The sequence below is a fragment of the Carlito syrichta genome, unplaced genomic scaffold (genome assembly GCF_000164805.1).
Source record: "Carlito syrichta isolate Samal-C Ts95f unplaced genomic scaffold, Tarsius_syrichta-2.0.1 Scaffold287292, whole genome shotgun sequence".
In the NCBI taxonomy this organism is placed as follows: Eukaryota; Metazoa; Chordata; class Mammalia; order Primates; family Tarsiidae; genus Carlito; species Carlito syrichta.
Window position 1 is genome coordinate 73,065 of NW_007231388.1, and position 19,846 is coordinate 92,910.

A 19,846-nucleotide genomic window follows, 5' to 3' on the forward strand; every position below is an offset into this window, starting at 1 on the left:
GGGGGGGGGGGGGGGGGGGGGGCGCGCGGCGGCGACGACAAATGCAACTCTGATCATGGGTCATGTGAGAGTCCCAAGGACACAAGGTTGGCTTGAAGCTACTGAATCTACAAAACACGACAATGTAGTGAAACTTTTCTCCCTAAGCTAAACAGAAATGGATGCTATTTTAGCTCTTGTACATTTTAGCTCTTGTACATTTAGCTAAACAGGAATGGATGCTATTTTAGCTCTTGTTACTCACAAAGGACTGTGTGAACCACTAACTGTTATCAGTCTGTAGTGAGGTACGGAGCCCAAGTTCAAACCATCACAGGCTGGTTCCAGCGCTGGTCCACACCCATGTAATTAAAGTAAAGGGGGGGTCTGTCTATAAAATAATTGCAGTAAACCAGGTTCACAAAACCGTTCACAAACCCCAGTGAAGAGAAACACAGGCTTTTGCACATCACATCCCAGGACCATGTTCCTGTTGTGCCAGCTCACAAAAGCCATTCAGTCAACATGCTACGGACCATCAAAAGGGGATGCAGCTTCCTTCCCCAACAGCCCACCACAACACTGGCCGAAGCCCCTCACTCACATGTCCTCCACTGTGATGTCTTTCAGGATCTGGCAGTAATCCACATTCCACACGGCCTGGTCATCCCACACCTTGGAGGCCAGCAGGATCGCCCCTAAAACAATTCGCTTCCAGTTGGCTGGACAGATATCTATCTCTGCATACGTTAAAAGTCTTTCAAGGTATACCTGGGAAGACAACAATGCCAGAGCTAAATGACTTGTTTTCTCCTTCACACTAGCATACTTCACGAAGTGCTAACATTGTTTACTTCTATTTCACTAGCCTTTAAACAGGGATTTGTTACCTGATCATATTTATTTTTAAAAGGCCAAAGAGCTCAATGTATCTGATGTTTAAAAAAAAACAACACAGGCTAAAGGTCACCCTCCATAGTTGATATAGTCATGGATGGAGCTGGATCTTAAACAGATTCTGAGCTGGAACAGATTCCAGGAGCCACAGGGCAATTTCTCACCCATCAACTATAATTTCAACATCAATTCAACAAATGTTCCAATAGGGAGGACAGAGGATATTAAGGGAATAAACCTTTTTTTAGTAAGTTTTTAAAATTAAATTTTTATTTTGCAATAATTATAGATTTGCATGTAGTAGTTGATAAGCCTATTTATTATTGTTATGGTAAAATATGCAAAATAGAAAATTTACCATTGAACCATTTTCAGTTCAGTGGCACGAAGTACATTCACACTGTTGTGCAACCACCACTAACATCCATCTACAGAAATTTCTCATCTTTCCAAACTAAAACTCCATTCCCATGTAATGACAACACCACACTCCTCCTTCGCCCTGAAAACCACCATTCTACTTGTCTCTGATTTTGACTATTCCATGTGCATTACACTGGTGGAATTATACAGTATTTGTCCCTTTGTGTTTGTTTTATTTGTCAGCATAACGCTCTCAAGGTTCATCTATATTGTAGCATGTGTCTAAATTTCCTTCCTTTTTAGGGTTGAATTATACTCCACTGTAAGCACATGCCCCTCATTGTGTTTATCCATGGACATCTGAGTTGTTTCCTCCTTTTGGCTACGTGAAAAATGCAACTATGAACACTTGTGTGCACAAATATATGTTTGAATCCCTGCTTTTAACTCTCTTGGATATATACCTAGAAGGAGAACGGCTGGACCACATGGTAATTCTATGCTCAGTTTTTTGAGACGCCACCATACTGTTTTCCAACATGTATCCACTTATATTCCAGCAATACACAAGGATTTCAAACTCTCCATACCTTCCCTCAGGATGACCTTGTTTTGCTTTGCAATAGTCATCCTAATGGGTATGGAGTGGTATCTGTCACGATTTTCTGTGTTTATTTTCAAATAGTTAGAATAAATCATTTCAGTTAAAGTTGGAAAATAAAACCAAATAACAGGATTTCTGAACTGACAGAATTAAGGCTTGCAGACAGACATCAGAAATACCCAGAAAGCCCATTGCTTTGGTTGCATCACAAGGTCAGAATGGCTTTTGTATTTCCCTGTGGTAAAAATCTGTTTATTAGTATGCTCTGCACTTCTTTGAACCATGAAATTATTCTCTCTACAGCTTCTATCAAATACATTCACATCCAAAAGAAACAAAATTAAACAGCCATTATCCACACTTTAAAAATTTGCTTTCTAAAGCAATGAAACCCATATAGTGTGGCAATTATTCATAGTATATAATGTCCAAAAACACTTCCATATTTTAAAAACTGCAAAAAAGGCACGAGTGGAAAAGAAAATGTTAGATACATGATTTGTTTTCAGTTAAACAATATCCACATTCCTAAATGGAATGGGAAAGTTGAAAAAAAAAGGAAGAATCCACACCTGTTAGCTCACTAGGGGGCTTTGGGAGGAGGCTGGATTTCAGGAAGTTCTGGAGAAGAGGTTCGTTCAGATTGGGAAAGGTCTCTCAAAGGATGTAAACACACGGGTGATGTACAGGATGATGCCACAGTAGAATCATACAACAAAAGACCATGGGATGAGAACAGACACATGAAAGGTGTGCTCAAACAAGTGAGCTTGACTCATTCTTCACTGTCTGAGTACTGAGTACCTGCCATGTGCCAGGCACTGTGCCAAGTGCTGCAGACACGGAAGGGGTGGTAGCAACCACTCTAGCCACAGAGTGGAGAACAGCTGACGGGCAAGGCCATCTGGAGATGACGGTGCAGGACCAGCGTCTGAACTGGGAACATGACAGTGGGGACCGACAGGACTGTTCTAGAGATGTACAGGAGGCGACCCCAACAACCACAGAACTGGGCTACTCTGAGAGATCCCAGGCTTCCCCATGAGCAGCAGGGTGGGTGCTGTCCTCTGAGAAGAGAGAACTGGGGAGGAAAAGGTTGGTACCAGCCTGACTCTGGATGCGCTGGAAGATGCCATACAGGCAGTGAACATGCAGGTCTGCAGCTCCAAGGAAACAGCTATGAGATGTCAACTGGAGAGTCTGTGACATACAACAGAATCAAGCCTCCAGCACGAATCCAATGACCTGGTGAGACTTCAAAACAGAAGAAAACAGGGACCAGGCCCCAGTCTGAGGGTCCCTCCCACTTAAAGGGCTAGAGACAGGAAGGTGGGGCAGCAAGGAGAGGGAGGAGTAAAACCCACTATATCCTGCCTCTGCTGAGTCTTGTAATAATAGTCTGGAGAAGGACTTACAAGGCAAAGTTATATGTCTGCAAGTGTCCGAATGAGGCTTACGATATTATTCAGAGAATATGAGAAGGAAACTGAAGTGGTCCCTTGCACAATACAAAATAAAATTAGAGCAGCAAGAACTCTTCAGGCAGGGTAGCTTTCTAGTGCAGGAGAAGTTCAGCAGGCTACCAGAGAGATCTTACCAGAAAAACAACCACAAACAATAGCATTCAGGAAAAAGGACTGCACTGACAAAGGTACAGTGAATCAAAGGGGAAACCGAGTTCTCAATTTGTGAGACAGCTGCACTGGTGAACAATGACATTCAGAGGAGGCAGCTACAGGGAGGAGTCCACTCTGCTGTGTCACACATGGGAAGTCAGGGATCTTCTTGTAAGGCCCAGGGTGTCACAAAGCATGGCATTCTAACTGCACTGTAAGGACCTTTGTGGGAATTTCCAAACATCTTTCATTGGACAATAATAGGGTATGACAACTATTGGTGAAAAAAGTAGGTCACTCAGTAGAACTCAATTGCCTTATCAATTTTTGAAATTTTAGTTTTTAGTGGCATGTGTTATATTACATTTGTAAAGAAAGAGTAAGCTAATGTTTTAGAACATGATTTTTCTTTGTGTAAAAATTAAAATTATTCAGATAAAAATCTAGGTGAGGTCAAGTGGAATTCCAGCCGGGCACTGAACCTGGGGACCCCAGACTGCATGTTTCACAAAGGTCAACAACTAACTCCCCACCAAAGAGAGAATCAGAAATATATAATAAAGTTGCACTGAGAGCAAAAAACTGTGAATGGACCAGACTAAGTCTCCAGATCTTTAAATCAAAAGACAATGGAAGCTGTGAAGCAATCTTCACCCAGATCCTGAAGACTCTACTCCTGTATATATGTGAGCTAATCTCTCCAAGGTCTCCAAAGAAACATATTCTCACTGGCTCAGTGCAAAAAAGGAGACTACATTTTCTCCTGACTACTTAAATTACCTTAGTTGACAGATATATTAGAGAATATTTAAGATAATATTTTATGTTTGGAAAAAAACCTATCAGACATCTACCAGGTGCGATATACCGTAAGGGCTAACCGAAGAAATCAGACATTATAATATACTCTATAACCAAAGGAAAGCAGTTGTTATATTGGGAGATAAGGTACTCACAATACGCTCTACGTAATAACATTTAACATATAATAGCAGAACTTGCCAGCAAAGCTATATTCAAGGGTCAGTTGCAATTTCTTTAGTAAACTCCAACTTGGGTATTTTAATTCCCTGCCAAGTAAAATAATATACAATTGATTTTTCTAACCATTATCCCTAGGCCACTGTCAACAGGTCACTCTTGCTCAATTAAGTTTTCAGATTTAAATTCATGAGAATGACTATCCTAAGACATTTCTCTAGAAAACACAGGTTAATGAGCTATTATAGAGCTACAAGGAGTATTCAGTTGACTGAACACAATAAAACTGTTCAAAGGCATTTGGAGGGGGATAAAATGCAAACTCATGAAATCAAGGATACATGTAAACAAAAACCCCAATGAAATTAATCCAATTCAATTTTAAAGAGTAAAGATAGGTCAGTTAACTGTTTAATTCCACACAAGGTATGATTTCCTTCTGGATTTTAATCCTGCTGTCTTATGAAAGCTGTTTAGTTCAGATAATTAGAACATATTCCAATAAGGCTGAGGTCAGGACTACAAAGCCAAGACTTTGTGAAAAGAATTGGTAGCTTCATTCCATTCTCAATTATAACCCAATTCCAGACAACCATCTAATGAATGCACTATTTTTTGAGAATGGGGCTAGCTACCCAAATTCCTAGTATTCAACAATGCTCTATGAATTGCCACGTTTGTGGCTATATGTATTTTTTAAAGGAATAATTATCATTTTCTGTTTATAAAATTTCTGTCACCTTTCACATTTGGACACTTTAATTACCTGATGCTGTAAGATTTTCTAATAACCTGGAGTATATATTCATATTATTACAACAGGTTAATAAATTAATAAAGTATAGCCTTTAACCTAAACTACTGCAATAACCTCTTTATTGGTGTCTATGGAGAGATCTTCATAAGATACATGCATGATTCTGTCAAGATCTGTCGATATGGGTTGAACTGTGTCCTCCTAAAATTCATATGTGAAAGTCCTAGCCCCCGGTGCCTCACAACCTGACCTTATTTGGAGACAGGATCTTTACAGAGGTCATCAGGGTGAGCCCTAATCCTACATGCCCGAGCCTTTATACAAAAGGGACACCTGGAGACAGACATTCCCGCAAGAGACACCACATGAGCAGGAAGATGGGTGTCTGCAAGTCAAGCGGAGAGGCCTGGAGCAGAGCCTTCCCTCACAGCCCTCAGAGAAACCAGCCCTGCCAGCACCTTTATTTCTGACTTTGGCCTCCAGAACTGAGTTCTACCTTTCTGGTTTCTAAGCTACCCAGTTTGCAATACTCTGTTGTGGCAGCCCTGAGAATGACTGCACCTGTCAAAACATCTTTGATGGCTCCCTCTTTCCTGCCTGAAGTAAAACTGGCAGTCCATAGGCTGAATGTGGTTCACAGGTTTTACTTGGCTTGGAGATTCCTTTCGAAAATCTAAGCTAATATTGAATAACTGGGGACTTTCAAAAATAAGTCTGGGTTTCCAGTTTATCTTTGAACATTGAAGGCCCCAGCCCCACATTACTACAGGGCAAGGGTTGGCCATGAAGTAAATTGCAACATTACTGAGTATACATGCACACAAGTGCATGAATGCACACCTAGCATCAGCCTTCAGGAACAACTCTCTCTGCCTGTTGTCCTATAAGGGTAGGCCTTTGCAGCCCAGGAAATAGTCCCCATCATCTATCTTAAAAATGTATTAGTAGAAGAGAAAAAACACAGCAGGCCGAGACTACTATCCTCATAACTAAGGTCTGCTTTCAAGGCTGCCCTCAGCTGGCATCTGGGGACGTCAACTTCAAAGGGCTCCCACCATTCTCAGAATGGGTAAGAGTGGGACACTTGTGCCTAAACTGCCTACACAAACAAAGTGGTTTATGCTGAACTTGCCTTCCTTCTAGGAGTCTGGAATATTGGTGTGTGCTAAGGATTTCTATGTGACCTGTCTCTAATGAGCTTCACTGGTAGACGATATTTTACAGTTAGTCACATGTCACTGAAGAGCAGGAATATGCTCTGGGAAATGGGCTGTTAAGTGATTTTGTTCTGTGAATATCATATAGCACTTACACAAATGCAGATGGTCCAGCCTTCTATACACCTAGGTTACAAACCTATACAGTATGTTACTGTACTGACTACAGCTGGCAGTTAGAACACAATAGTATTTATGTATTTAAACATGTCTAAATATAGAAAAGGCACAGTAAAAATACTGCATAAAATACAAAAAATGGTTCACCTGTACAGGAAACTTACCATGACAGGAGCTTGTAGGACTGGACATTGTTCTGTGTGAGTCAGAGAGTGAGTGGTAGGTGAATGTGAAGGTCCAGGACAGTTATGACACTACTGTAGACCTTAAACCCTGTACATTCAGATCACACTAAATTCATTTTAAAAATTTCTTCAATAATAAATTAACCTTAGCTTACTATAACTTTTTTACTTTATAAATGTTTAATTTTTTAAACTTTCTGACTCTGTTGTAATAACACTTAGCTTAAAACATACATTATACAGCTGTACAAAAACGGTTTATTTATGTATTTATTCTGTAAGCTATTTTTTACTTTTTAAACTTTTTTTGTTAAAAAGTAAGAAACATTAGCCTGGGCCTGCACAGGGTCAGGATCATCAACATCACTGTCTTCCACCTCCACATCTTGTCCTACGGGGAGGTCTTCAGGTGCAATAACACACATGGAGCTGTCAACTGTGATAACAATGCCTTCTTCTGTATACCTCAAGTGCCTGCCTGAGGTTGTTTTACAGTTAGCTTATTTTTTTAATAAGTAGAAGGAGTATACTCTAAAATAATGATAGAAAGTATAGTACGGTAAAGGCATAAACCAGCAACATAGTTGCTTATGATCAAATAAGCAATAATTGTATGTGCTAGGCTTTATACGCCTGGCAGCATAGACGGTCTGTTTATACCAGTATCACCACAAACACAGAGTAATGTGATGAATTGTGATGTTAAGACGTCACAGGCTATAGAAACTTTTCAGCTCCATTATAATCTTACAGAAGTACTGTCGTATATGTGGTCTGTCACTGACTGAAACACTGTCATGCAGTGTATGACCGTACTGTCACCACCACACTGCTGGAGGATTAAGTGCATCTCATAGGAACCCACTGGAAGAGGACTCCTGGAATCGCGCACCTAGTTTCCTCCAGACTTCACCCCATCACCTTCCTGTCTCTGCTAATTTTGCTCTGTACCCGTTTCACTGTAGTAAATCCTGGCTGCATGACGTATGCTGAGTACTGTGAGTCCTCCTAGTGAATTGTCAAACCTGGAGTGGTCTTGGGGACTTCCAACACACAGTATTTTACAAATTGCAGGCTGCATACTATTAGTGGGTTCTTAAACAAACACACAGAATTATGAACAGCATTTAAAAAAATACAGATGGAAAAGAGTAGAATAAGAGAGCTTCAGATATAGTATGCAGAAGTATTAGTTTGTTAAATCTTGGGGGATGGTGTGCACTAAGATGGAGTTTAGATAACTGGTAACCATTGCTTCTTATTCTCTAGCAATTGGAGGAACAATTGAATGAGATATCTGTACTTGGCACTGAATAGATGCCATCTAATAACAGCTTTTGAACTCCACGGAAACTATCAGTGTCTCCAAAAAGGGAGTATTTGAGGGCTGGAATCAGTTGGTTTATCATCAAAGCACTGGCCTGAGATGGGCTTTTAGTGCTGCAACTCAAGGGGTGAACAGCAGGCACTGAGGTCATGCGGCAATGGCTAGGCCCTGGCAAGGCCTCCACCCCACCCCAGACTGAGGCCCTGCCCCACTGCCATGACCGGCAGTCCTGATACACTGAAAGTACAAGCGCTCTTCTTAGTTAAAAGGAATGCACCACCTAGGGTGGAGGAGCACAGCTGCTGCTTCTTTTGTGTAGGCTGCACTTAGTGACTTTCTTTCAAAGAGTACAGTTGGGAAAGCAGAGAAAAAGAGTATGGCAGGAAAACCTGACAAACATGACCTCAGCCAGGGGATCAAGGTTATTATCAACAGTGATAAGGTATGCTGATGTAACAAAAATGGTTTCCTCCAAAAAACACATAATACCAGTCTAATCTTGAGAAAAACATCAGATAAATCCTAACTGAGGGGCATTCTACAAAATACCTGGCCTCTATCTGGGCTTGGTGGCTCAGCCTGTAATCCCGCGCCTTTGGGAGGCTAAGGTGAGTGGATTGCCTGAGCCCGCAGGTTCGAGACCCGCCTGGGCAGCGAGACCTCATCTCTACAATAAATCAAAAAATCAGCTGGATGTGGTAGTGCATGCCTGTAATTCCGGCTACTTGGAAGGCTGAGGCGGAAGGATCGCCGGAGCCCAGCAGGTCGAGGCTGCGGTGGCCGGGAGCAGCCACTGCACTCTAGTCTAGGCAACAGAGTGAGACTCCAACTCAAAAAAAAAAAATACCTGGCCTCAAAACTATCAAGATTATAAAAAACAAGAAAGTCTAATAAACTATCACAGCCAAGGGGAGCCTAAGAAGAAATGACAACTAAATGTACTGTGGTGCCCAGATGGGTCTTAGAAAAGAAAAAAGGTGCTGGGTAAAAACTTAGGAAATCTAAATAAAGCATGGACTTTAGTTAATAATCATGGATCAATATCACTTCATTGAGTGCAATTAATATACCATGCTACTACATTAGTAATATTATAGATGTCATGTTTTATTATATAATTTTATAATATTATAGACGTTAGTAATAAACTAGATGTGAGGTACATGGAAACTCTCTATACTATCTTCACAATTTTTATGTAATTCTAACACTGATCTAAAATAAAAGGTTTATTTAAAAAATACATCTATGTGCTGGGTGCGGTGGCCTGTAATTCCAGCACTTTTGGAGACCAAGGTTGGAGGATTGCTTGAGCCCAGGAGTTCAAGACCAGCCTGGGCAACACAGTGAGACTTTGTCTCTATTTAAAAAAAAAAAAAAATCTATGAAAGTACAACATACCAAAACTTACGCAATACAGTCAAAGCTTAAAAGAAAATTCATAGCTACAGATAACTTATTAAAAAAGAAGATCTCTAATCAACATTACTCAAGCTTCCACCTTAAGCAACTAGAAGAAGAAGAACAACCTGAAACAAGGCAAGTAGGAGTAAGTAAGCAATAAAGACTAAAGTGGAAAGGAATGAAATATAGTACAGAAAAACGAGAGACAAGTCAATAAAACCAACAGTTGGTTCTTTGGGAAAAATCAACAAAACTGACAAGACTTCAACTAGACCAATTAAGAAAGAAACAGCTCAAATTAGTTAAAATCAGAAACAGAAGAGAGGATATTATAGATTTTACAGAAATAAAAAGAATCATTAGGGAATACTATGAACTACTATATATAAACAAATTAGATAACTTAGATAAAACAAATTCCTAGAAAAATACAAACTATCAAAACTGAGTCAAAAAGGGATAACCTGAATAGACGTATAACAAACAAGCAAAGGGATTATTAAATTGGCAATGTCAAAACCTCCAACAAAGAAAAACCCTGGCCAAGATGGCTTCAGTGATAAATTCTACCAAACATGTAAACAAAAATACCAACTCTTTAAAAAAGAAAAAAGAAAAAAGAGGAGGGGGGACACATAACAACACAAAGTGTACCTGGTCCTAAACCAGGGGAATGAGGGACAGTTGGAAGGCCCAAACTTCACCTACATGTAGCAGCTTACTTGTGTAGTCAACCCTTATATGTACTCTATATCTCTATAATTAAAAAAAAAAAAAAAAGAAGACGTTGAAGGAATATTTCCCAGTACATTCTATGAGGCCAGCATTACCCCGATACCAAAATCAAAGCTATCACAAGAAAACCACAGACCAAGTTTCTTACAAATATAGCTGGCAAACATCTTCAACAAAATACTAGCAAACTAAGTCTGGCAACATATAGAAAGAATTACACACCACAACCAACAAGGATTTATTCCAGGAATGAAAGATTGGTTTAACATATTAACAGAATAAAAGACAAAAATCACATGATCAATCTCAACAGAGGCAGAAAAAGCATTTGACAGAATATAATATCCTTTCAAAATAAAAACACTACACAAACTAGGAATAGAAGGGAACTTCCTCAATCTTATAAAGGGTGTCTTTGAAAAACCGACAGCAAACATTATAAATTAATAGAGAAAGACTGAAAGCTTATCCTTAAGATCAGTAACAAGACAAGGACATACACTTTCACCATTACTATTCAACACTGTACTGGAGGTACAAACCAGGTGAGAAAAAGAAATAAAAGGCATCTATTTGGAAAAGAAACAATACCTCTATTTGCAGATGACATAATATTACACATATAAAATCTTGAAGAATTTACTAAAAATCTATTTGAACTAATAAATGAATTCAGCAATATGGCAAGACAGAGGATCAATCTACTGTAATACACTAGCAATAAACCATCAAAAATAAATTAAGAAAACAAGAAAAATAAGTAAATCCCATTTACATCAGCATGAAAAAGAATTCTATACCTAGGAATAAATTTAACAAGAGACATACAAGACTAGTATACTGAAAATTATATAACATTGTCAAAAGAATTAAAGAAAATCTAAATAAATGGAAAGACACCTCATATCTATGGAATGGAAGATTTAACTATTAAGACTACAATATTCCCCAAACAGATTAACATATACAAGACAATTCCTATCAAAATCCCAGCACATTTTTTTTGAGGGGTGGGGCAGAAATTGACAAGCGAGTTCTAAAATTCATATGGAAATTCAAGGATCACACAATAGCTAAAACAACATTGAAAGAGAAGAACAAAGTAGAAAGCCTCCTACTTTCTGATTTCAACTACAAATCTATGTGAATCAAGACAAGTATGGTACTGATACAAGGGTATACAGACTGATCAATGGAATAAAAATGAGAATCCAGACGCAAACCCCACATTGGTGGCCAAGTGGTTTTTGACAAGAATGAAAAGACAGTTGAGGGAAAGACTAGTCTCTTCAACATATGGCCCTGGGACAACTGGATAGCCAAATGCAAAAAATGAAAGTAGAACCCTACCTCACAAAAATTAGCTCAAAATGGATGACAGACCTAAATGCAGGAGCTAAAACTATAAAAGTCCTAAAGGAAAATATAGGGGTACATCATAATGACCATGATTTATACAAAAGATTCTTAGATAAACTGCTGAAAGCACAAGTGACAAAAGAAAAAATAAATTAGGCTTCATAAAAATGAAAACCTATGATGCGAATGATACCATTATGAAAGAGAAATGACAACACAGAGGAGAAAATATGTGGGAATCACATCTCTCCCAAACATTAAAAAACCCTTACAATTTAACAAAAAAGACAAAAAAATTCAATCTAAAAATGGACAAAAAATATGAGTAGATATTTCTCCAAAGAAAATACACAAATGATCAATAAACACATGAAAAGATGCTCAACATCACTGCAAATAAAAATTACAACGAGATAACATCTCACACCCACTAGAACAGCTAAAATAAAATAGCTGGAAAGTAGCAAGTGTTGATGAGGATATGTTGTGGAGAAACTGAAAATCTCATAATATTGCCAAGGGGAATATAAAATGGTGCACCCACTTTAGAAAACAGTCAGTCTGTTCCTCAAGAAGTTAAACACAGAATTTCTATATGACCCAGAAATTCCATTCCTAAATATGTACCAAAAGAAATTAAAACATAAACCCACACAAAAACTTATACACAAATGTTCACACCATTATTCACAATAGCTAAAAAATAGAAACAATTAAATGTCCATCAACTAATGAATGAATAAACAAAATGTAGTACGGTCATGTCTCAGCATTTATGGGGGATGGGTTCCAGGATCCCCTGCCAATACCAAAATCCAGATGCCAAATCCTTGATATAAAAATGGCATGGTAACTTGCATATAACCTACACAGTTGTTCCATAGACTTCCAGTCATCTTTAACCCTTTGCACTCGGATGTGCCCTCTGAGGGGACATTGTAAATCTAGCAAACCACTCAGAAGTCCCCTCTCAGGAGACATAAAGAGATTGCTGGTGATTACATAGGACAAACTTATGCCAGGGAAAATTTTTCAAAAATGTATGTTTCCTTGAAGTTTTCCATTCAGATTGCATGAAAAAGCAAATAAAGAGATGGAATATATATTGAGATACACATTTAAAAAAATCTACTAGCGTTACATAGAGAATGTGTGAAGTGCTTCCACAGTGGTGTACAGACTGGACAATAAATCACATATTATTAATGTGGGAGAAATAAAATGAGACTGCATTGTGTGCTTGAACAGAAAAAGATCAGGTGGAAGATGTCAAACAAATTACTACTGTACAACATAGATGAATGAACCTACAATGCATGTTAGTGACTGTTTCACATATTACCGCATATTAGAAAAGCATACAATATAAAATTTTGGTTTTTTATCATAAATAAGTTCCTCAATGTCCAAAATTCCATTATAAGCCAAATATCATTACAATAAAATAATTGGTGCCAATACTATACTATTTAACATGAAGTGATCCATTCTTTAAAAAGTGTGGTCAAGTTGCTAGTAGGTGATCCGTGAGACGTCTCTGAGTGCAAAGGGCTAGATTACTAATAAACTGTAAGTGCTATGTAAATAGCTGTTATACAGTTCAGGGTATAATGACAAGAAGAAAAAGTCTGTATGTATTTGCTACAGATGCAACCATTATAGGCCTACCTATATTTTCAACTCTCGGTTGGTTGAATCCGTGGATATGAAGTGCTAACTGGTATATCTATATGATGAAATATTATTTGGCAATAAGGAACAAAATACTATACATGCTACAACATTGATGAACCTTAGTAATCTAGGTCAAAGAAGCCAGTTATAAGCAATTACATATGATCCTATTTACATGAAATGTCCAGAATAGGCAAATCCACAGAGACAAAATTAGGTAGTTACTTGAGCTTTAGTGAGGGTTTGGAAACAAGGAGTGAGTGCCAAAGGGTGAGGGTCTTTCTTTATGGAGTGATGGAAATATCCTGAAATTAGGCTGCAGTATGACTGTACAATATACTAAAACCCCCTGAGGTACTCCCTTTAAATGGGTTAATTTTATAGCATGTGAAATATATATCTCAATAAAGTGATAAGAAAATAAAGAATAAAAAAGGACTACACTCTTTCTTGTCTGGCAAGTGCTCACTCTGCCACCTCTCTATCTTCTCTGCAAAACGGAGCCAACCTTGCATAGAACATTCAATAATGAGGGATTCAGCTGAGAGATGTTTCAAAAGTTGAAGACTCCACCACTCCTTTCAGAAGGATCACCTTAATAACTTAAACAATGAAATGGTAGAATGTAGGCCTAATGTTATAAAATTACCAAGGAAGGGGAAGATGATAACAGTTACTGGATGCACCTTGTGTTTCAGGCATAATGAGAGGTATGTCATCAACGGCTTTTATTTACTTCAGCCAGTAGGTAGTTATTACTATGCTCATGTAAACACATTTAATACATGTTTATTGAGCATTTCTGATATGTCAGGCTGTGTACCAGATGCTGGTCATACTGCAGTGAACCAATGGACAAAAAGACAAAAAACCCTAATTCACAGAGCTCATAGACAAAACAATAAAATAACTGACTAACACCTAAGAATGCTGACAGATGGTAAGTACTGTGGAGCAAAGCCAAGCCAGAAATGATGAGCAGGGATGTGGTGGGGAGACCATTGCAACTTAAAATACGGCAGTCAGGCAACAGCCTCAATGTGCAAAGACAGGAAGGAGGGCAGGACACATGCACACCTGACACAGGATTCCGGGCAGCAGGGTCAGGGCAGAAGTCTAGGGCAGGTGGATGTCTTGACTATTCAGGGAACGGCAGGTGCCAGAGTGGCTACAGCAGAGACAGTGAAGAGAGTGGGGGCAGCAGAGCTGAGATGAAGAGAAGGCCTAATCCTGCTGGGCCCTGCTGGTCACTTACGAGCTTTGTGTTTTCCTCTGAGGAAGATAGGGAACCACTGCAGGTTTTGAACAGAGGAAGAATACAAAGTGAGACAAATAATGACTCAGGACCAAGTTTCCATCATCTTGGGGTCATGACAGATTTTTCTACAAGAGAACATCTGACCCAAAGGAACTGGATCTATCAAAACGCACCCCTCTCCAACATCTCCAGACTGTTAGCCAGTAGGGTCATAAATGGAAAAGTGATGTGGAGTCAAGGTGGGATGGCTACTTCTGAAGCAAGGAATCCCACCTGAAGCAAGGAAGTCAGCCAGTCCCACAGGGAGGCACAGAGGTGAGAGGAGAGAGCCCAGGTAGGGAGGAACCTGTCACGGGTCTCATGATATGGTATGATATCCTTCCAGGCCTAGATGACAGGGGATTGGGGGACCCTCCCGGATCTTTCAATAATTCTTCTGCTACCTTGGGCTCTGTGTGTTTCTCATCCTTACAACAAAAGATTCCCGTTCAGATCGGCAGTAAGCTTTCTTTTGTCATCCAAGTACCACATGGGACTGACGTGGGTGTCTGCTCAAGGTTGTAAGCATCACCCAGCTTGGTAACTCCTGAGAGAAAGAGGAACTGCAGGGAGAGGCTGCTGGATACTAAGACCCATTCCGCCCACCCCACCACAATGATTCTAGCCTCTTACGGCTGTTGCAGGGACCATTACTACATGCCCTTATGTGAAAATGTAACGTAACTCAGCAAGGTGCCATTCAATTGCCTCACCCTCTTTTTAATTTCCTCATATGTCAGTATCAACAGGAGAGCTCCTGGCATATTCTACAAGGCTAAAAAAATATACACTCAGTAATACTAAGTTATTGTTAATCTTCTCAAATCAAGTCCATTAAGCTGTGAAATACATGCTGTGGGTTAACTGGGTTCTGGGTATCTGAAGGGCCTGCGGGCTCTCTCACCAGAGCAGGCTGCAGTCTTGTTCGGTGTGGGTGGCAGGGCCAGAGCTAACTGTTGCCCTTCTCCATCTCCTCCTGGGTGGCATGCCAAGATGCCAAGCATATGCCCAGAAGAAAGGCCGGAATTAATGTATCTCTGTCAATGCTAGATCAGACCTGTCTTGAATAACTGCTTCTAACTCCAGGGGCACATAAGAAGGGAAGAATAATCCTACCAGGGTCTCTGCCCACAGACATGCAGCTGGCTCTGTGCCAAGGCAGCACAGCAAGCAGAGGATGGGTCTGCAGGAGTTGCACCCACCACGAAGGCCTAACACGGCTCCGCTCCAGGCTACACCCAACAAGACCCTGATACAAGCTGCTGTCCTGCTAATCCATCAGTTTATCTGATAGGACCAATGAAGACTTAAATCATTATAATTATTCACAAAAAAAAGTGCCACTCACAATACTCCAATACATGAATCAGTTCATGCTCCTGGTCACCTTCGGTTAGTGACATCAGAGGACAACGGGAGATGTATGGAGATGTTTTCCCACAGTCTGTAAATGCTGGCCCTGTCCTCCACAGATATGAACCTTCTCCTTCCCTCTGAACAATAAGCCTAAACTAGAAGGCACTATCTGGTCATAACCAGGTCATATTTTTCTTGGGAATTAAAGGTGAAAAAAAATCCCTACCATCTTCCATCTACAGCAGCTTCAAAATAAATCTTTCCCCAGGGTATGAATTTCAGTACTAATCTCATCTTTGGTTTCTCCTGGTTTTCTTACCCTCTTTTTTTCCTTCAACATAATTGCCCCACATAGAAATCTCAACCCTGCAGCTCTGTTGTGTGTTTCTGTAAGAACTCGGAATCCTTTTGAGAACAAAGCTGGGCAACAGATATATTTCTTCATTCTGACATGAGAACCTATTGTCATTCCAAATCACCTAATGATGACTTCAGTGTCTGTTTTATCCTGTAGGCTGTGAGTTGAATGAGAAGGACTGAATACATGGATGAACGGGTGAATCCAGGAGCAAACAAGGCAGCAGTCTTTTGTCAATCAGCCTAAGAGCCTTGGCGTGGCTGAGACACAGTCTTCTGGTTGCCTACGAAGGTTCTACTATACAATCACCTCCCCTGGAAACACAGGGATGGTATTCTGATTTTCAGGACAGCTCATGCACAGGCCAAGCTAACATTCTATCTGAGTTACACAAAGTAAAAAGGTCAGTGACAAAGGGTGCCACTGTTAATTCTATTTCCCAAATGAGATTGACCTAAATAGTCATAAAGTTTAACAAATCTAAGCAAGAATAGATTATTTTTTCTCAAGTCTTAAAATATAGACTACCTCCATGTCGTATCTGAATATCTTACAGACATGTTTACATAAAAATCACAAAACAGAAGACAGCAATATGCACACTCCTTCCTAGATGGGAGTTTCCACAGGATGAATGTACCCATCATGTCTTATGAATGCCATTACAGTCTTTGTGAGGAATCAGCAGCAGGAAACCTGGATGTAAACAAGAAGTAACCTTAGCCCTTCTTGCTCTCCTGTGACCCCGCTGTTTTACTCATATACCTTTAATATTGCAGCATTTATTATTCATTTCTGAATGAAATTTCACAAGTGACTTTAGGTGGGGACTGTGGAACAGATATCATGCCCTCTTTGGGGATATCCACACTCTATTTGCCCAGAAAAAAGACCACATCGAAGCTTACGCCAGAGTATCTACAGAGTCACCTACTGAGGATACCCTGCTAACAAATCTCTCCACTGAACTACAGGAACAGGCGCAGGAGCACGCGGGGGTGGGATGGGGGCAGGAGGTGTGCCATCTTGATAGCACTCACCAGGGTGACAATGGCACATTCAGCCGTCAACTGAGCAGCACTGAACAGTGTCCGAACAAACCGGTAAATCTGCTTCTGCTCTGGGTTGTGTTTGTCATAATCTGGTGGCACTTCGGATTTCTGGGAATGGAAATATTTTCAGATGACTGGAAACTCAATGGAAGGAAAAGAGAAATAACTGAACAATCCCATGAAACACAAAGAGGAGAAGATTACCGAAAGAGGGTGAAGGTTTTCATCAAAAATATCTAAGAGCATCCTTCCATCTGGGTCCCTAGAAAAGAAAATAATAGAAAATGGAGTTTATTTTCTATAAGAATAAATGCCATTTGAATAAACAAAATATATTTTGCCTCAAGTTTATTTCAAAATACACAAATTGGTGCTAAATGTAAGATGCATTGTTGGCTATTCAAGAATAATGATTTGTTTTTCTTGGGTATAATAATCATTTTTGTCCATGGAAATAAGGGTTAAAAACTGCATTTAGATGAATTAAGTAAAAATCTAGATAATTCATCTTCTGAGTTTTCAAAAAAACTAAATCTAAGCAAATGACTTAAATTTCTTTTAGCATCTTATTTCTGAGCAAAGGTTGACAGATCTGTTTAAAACATTGCCATTTGGAGAAAAAAGACATCCAGGGATAAGAACAAACTTTCAGTGTGTCCTGGAGATCATTCTGAAATGTTCATAACATGTAACTTGACTACTTCATTAAGTTTCACAATTTTATACTGAAAAACAAGAAGTGACAGGCAGAAAGGCTTAACTCAATAAGCTATAAACCTATAAAAGAATGGCTAGTTGTTACCAAGCTGGCACATGCACAAAGCCACTGAAAGTGGTGGCATTCCCTGTGAACACAGGGCCTTGGGTTGTGGTCTCTGCAGGGACTATCCATATCATACCAGTGACAGTTCTATTATCATCTGTTTTATATAATTTGAGTTTTGCCTAAAATTTTTTCTTTAAAAACCAAATTTGGAAGGCACTGCCTTTGGGTAAGAGCATAAAATTTCCATACTCTGTGCTTCCAATGTCAGATAGGCTCAAGAACATCAGAAGGTTACAAACATATCCCAACACACTCTCATCAAGGCAAACACTACAATTTCTGTTTTACAAATTTACCATCTGTGTAACAATGAGATTTATACATCAGTTCAATTTTCATTCCTACACTTGCACAATACAAGTTGCCTTTTTCCCCTTGAATATATATTTTATTTATGTTTGTTTGTTTATTGTAAAGATGTGGGGTACAAAGCTCCAGGCACCCATATCCATGCTCACTTACTGTCGTCTGCATTAACACTAGCAGCAAAGACACAGTTAAACCCAAGTGAAAAAAAGACTCGACCTGACAGTGGAGTCCAGAAGCATCAATACAGCTCCTTCGATAACGACCTCGGCTATGAAGAACCGGCCAATCCTCTCATCTTATAGCCTCTGTAAGGCATTCACAATGCTGCTTGGGAGACTGAGCCTGGCCCAACACCCCATTGCCTTGGGCAGTTGAGCACTGTTCAATCCCCCTGATGAATGAGAGCCCCTGAAATGCCATTCAGCACTCTAGAGAAACATTCACCAGGAGGAATTTTAAAAATAAGAACAAGCCGGGCTCAGTGGCTCAGTCTGTAATCCCGCGCCTTTGGAAGGCCGAGGTGAGTGGATTGCCTGAGCCCGCGGGTTCAAGACCCGCCTGGGCAGCGAGACTTCATCTCTACAATAAATCAAAAAATCAGCTGGGCGTGGGAGCGCACGCCTGTAATTCCGGCTACTTGGAAGGCTGAGGCGGAAGGATCGCCGGATCCCAGCAGGCGAGGCTGCGGTGGCCGGGAGCGGCCACTTCACTCCAGTCTGGGCGACTGAGTGAGACTCCAACTCAAAAAAAAAAAAGAACAGAGTATACATGAGGATTAAGAACATGAGCTAAAATGACTCTGGAAAAAGAATTCTGGAGAATCCTCTGAGAAGTAGACTGCTTCTTACTTCCATTAAAAACTGTGTTTCCCAGCTGAGCAGCACCTCCTCCATCAAGCTCACGGACTGATAACCAGCTCCAAAGGCCTGCCCAGTGTGACTCCTCAAGAAGGTGTGGGCAGGGCCAGGCCTCCTCTTCCCTAGAGACCCTATGCTACAATCTGCAGATGAGCCATGCCTGTTTACAAAGGCTTGACTTTCCATTTGGACTTTCTTCACTTCCACTCACCTACTGTTGGCCTAATTTATCACTATTAATTTAGGAGAGCAACATGATTAATGGTCGGTGCAGTAGATGGTTTGTGTGCAATTCCCAATTTACTAGAGGTATAATCTAAGGCAAATTATTTAATCTCTGTGCCTCGATTATTCTTCATCTGTAAAATGGAGACAATTTCAGTATCACCTCAAGGAGCTATTATTAAAACTAACTGAGATAATGCATGTAAAGAACTAACCAGAGGAGTCAGAGTAAGCATGTAATAAAGTTGGCTCTTGTTACAGCTATGGCTAAATTAACCTCAGCTACTCAAGATCCATTCAGCTACTCAGGAGGCTGAGGTGAGAGGATGGCCTGTGCCCAGGAGTTCA

General features: G+C 40.0%; 1 protein-coding gene across 2 annotated transcripts in view; it reads right to left on the bottom strand.

The window, feature by feature from the left end:
- Window positions 1-19,846, bottom strand: part of CCNY (cyclin Y) — a 69,444-nt gene that overhangs the window by 12,693 nt on the left and 36,905 nt on the right. Inside the window, exons 5-7 of one of the 2 annotated variants that reach the window (XM_008052688.2) lie at window positions 17,486-17,543; window positions 17,270-17,389; window positions 584-750 (exon numbers count right to left, since the gene is read on the bottom strand). In XM_008052688.2, the coding sequence (XP_008050879.1) occupies window positions 584-750; window positions 17,270-17,389; window positions 17,486-17,543 (345 nt within the window). The remainder of the gene's footprint in view (window positions 1-583; window positions 751-17,269; window positions 17,390-17,485; window positions 17,544-19,846) is intronic. The other variant, XM_021709804.1, reaches the window with a different exon arrangement.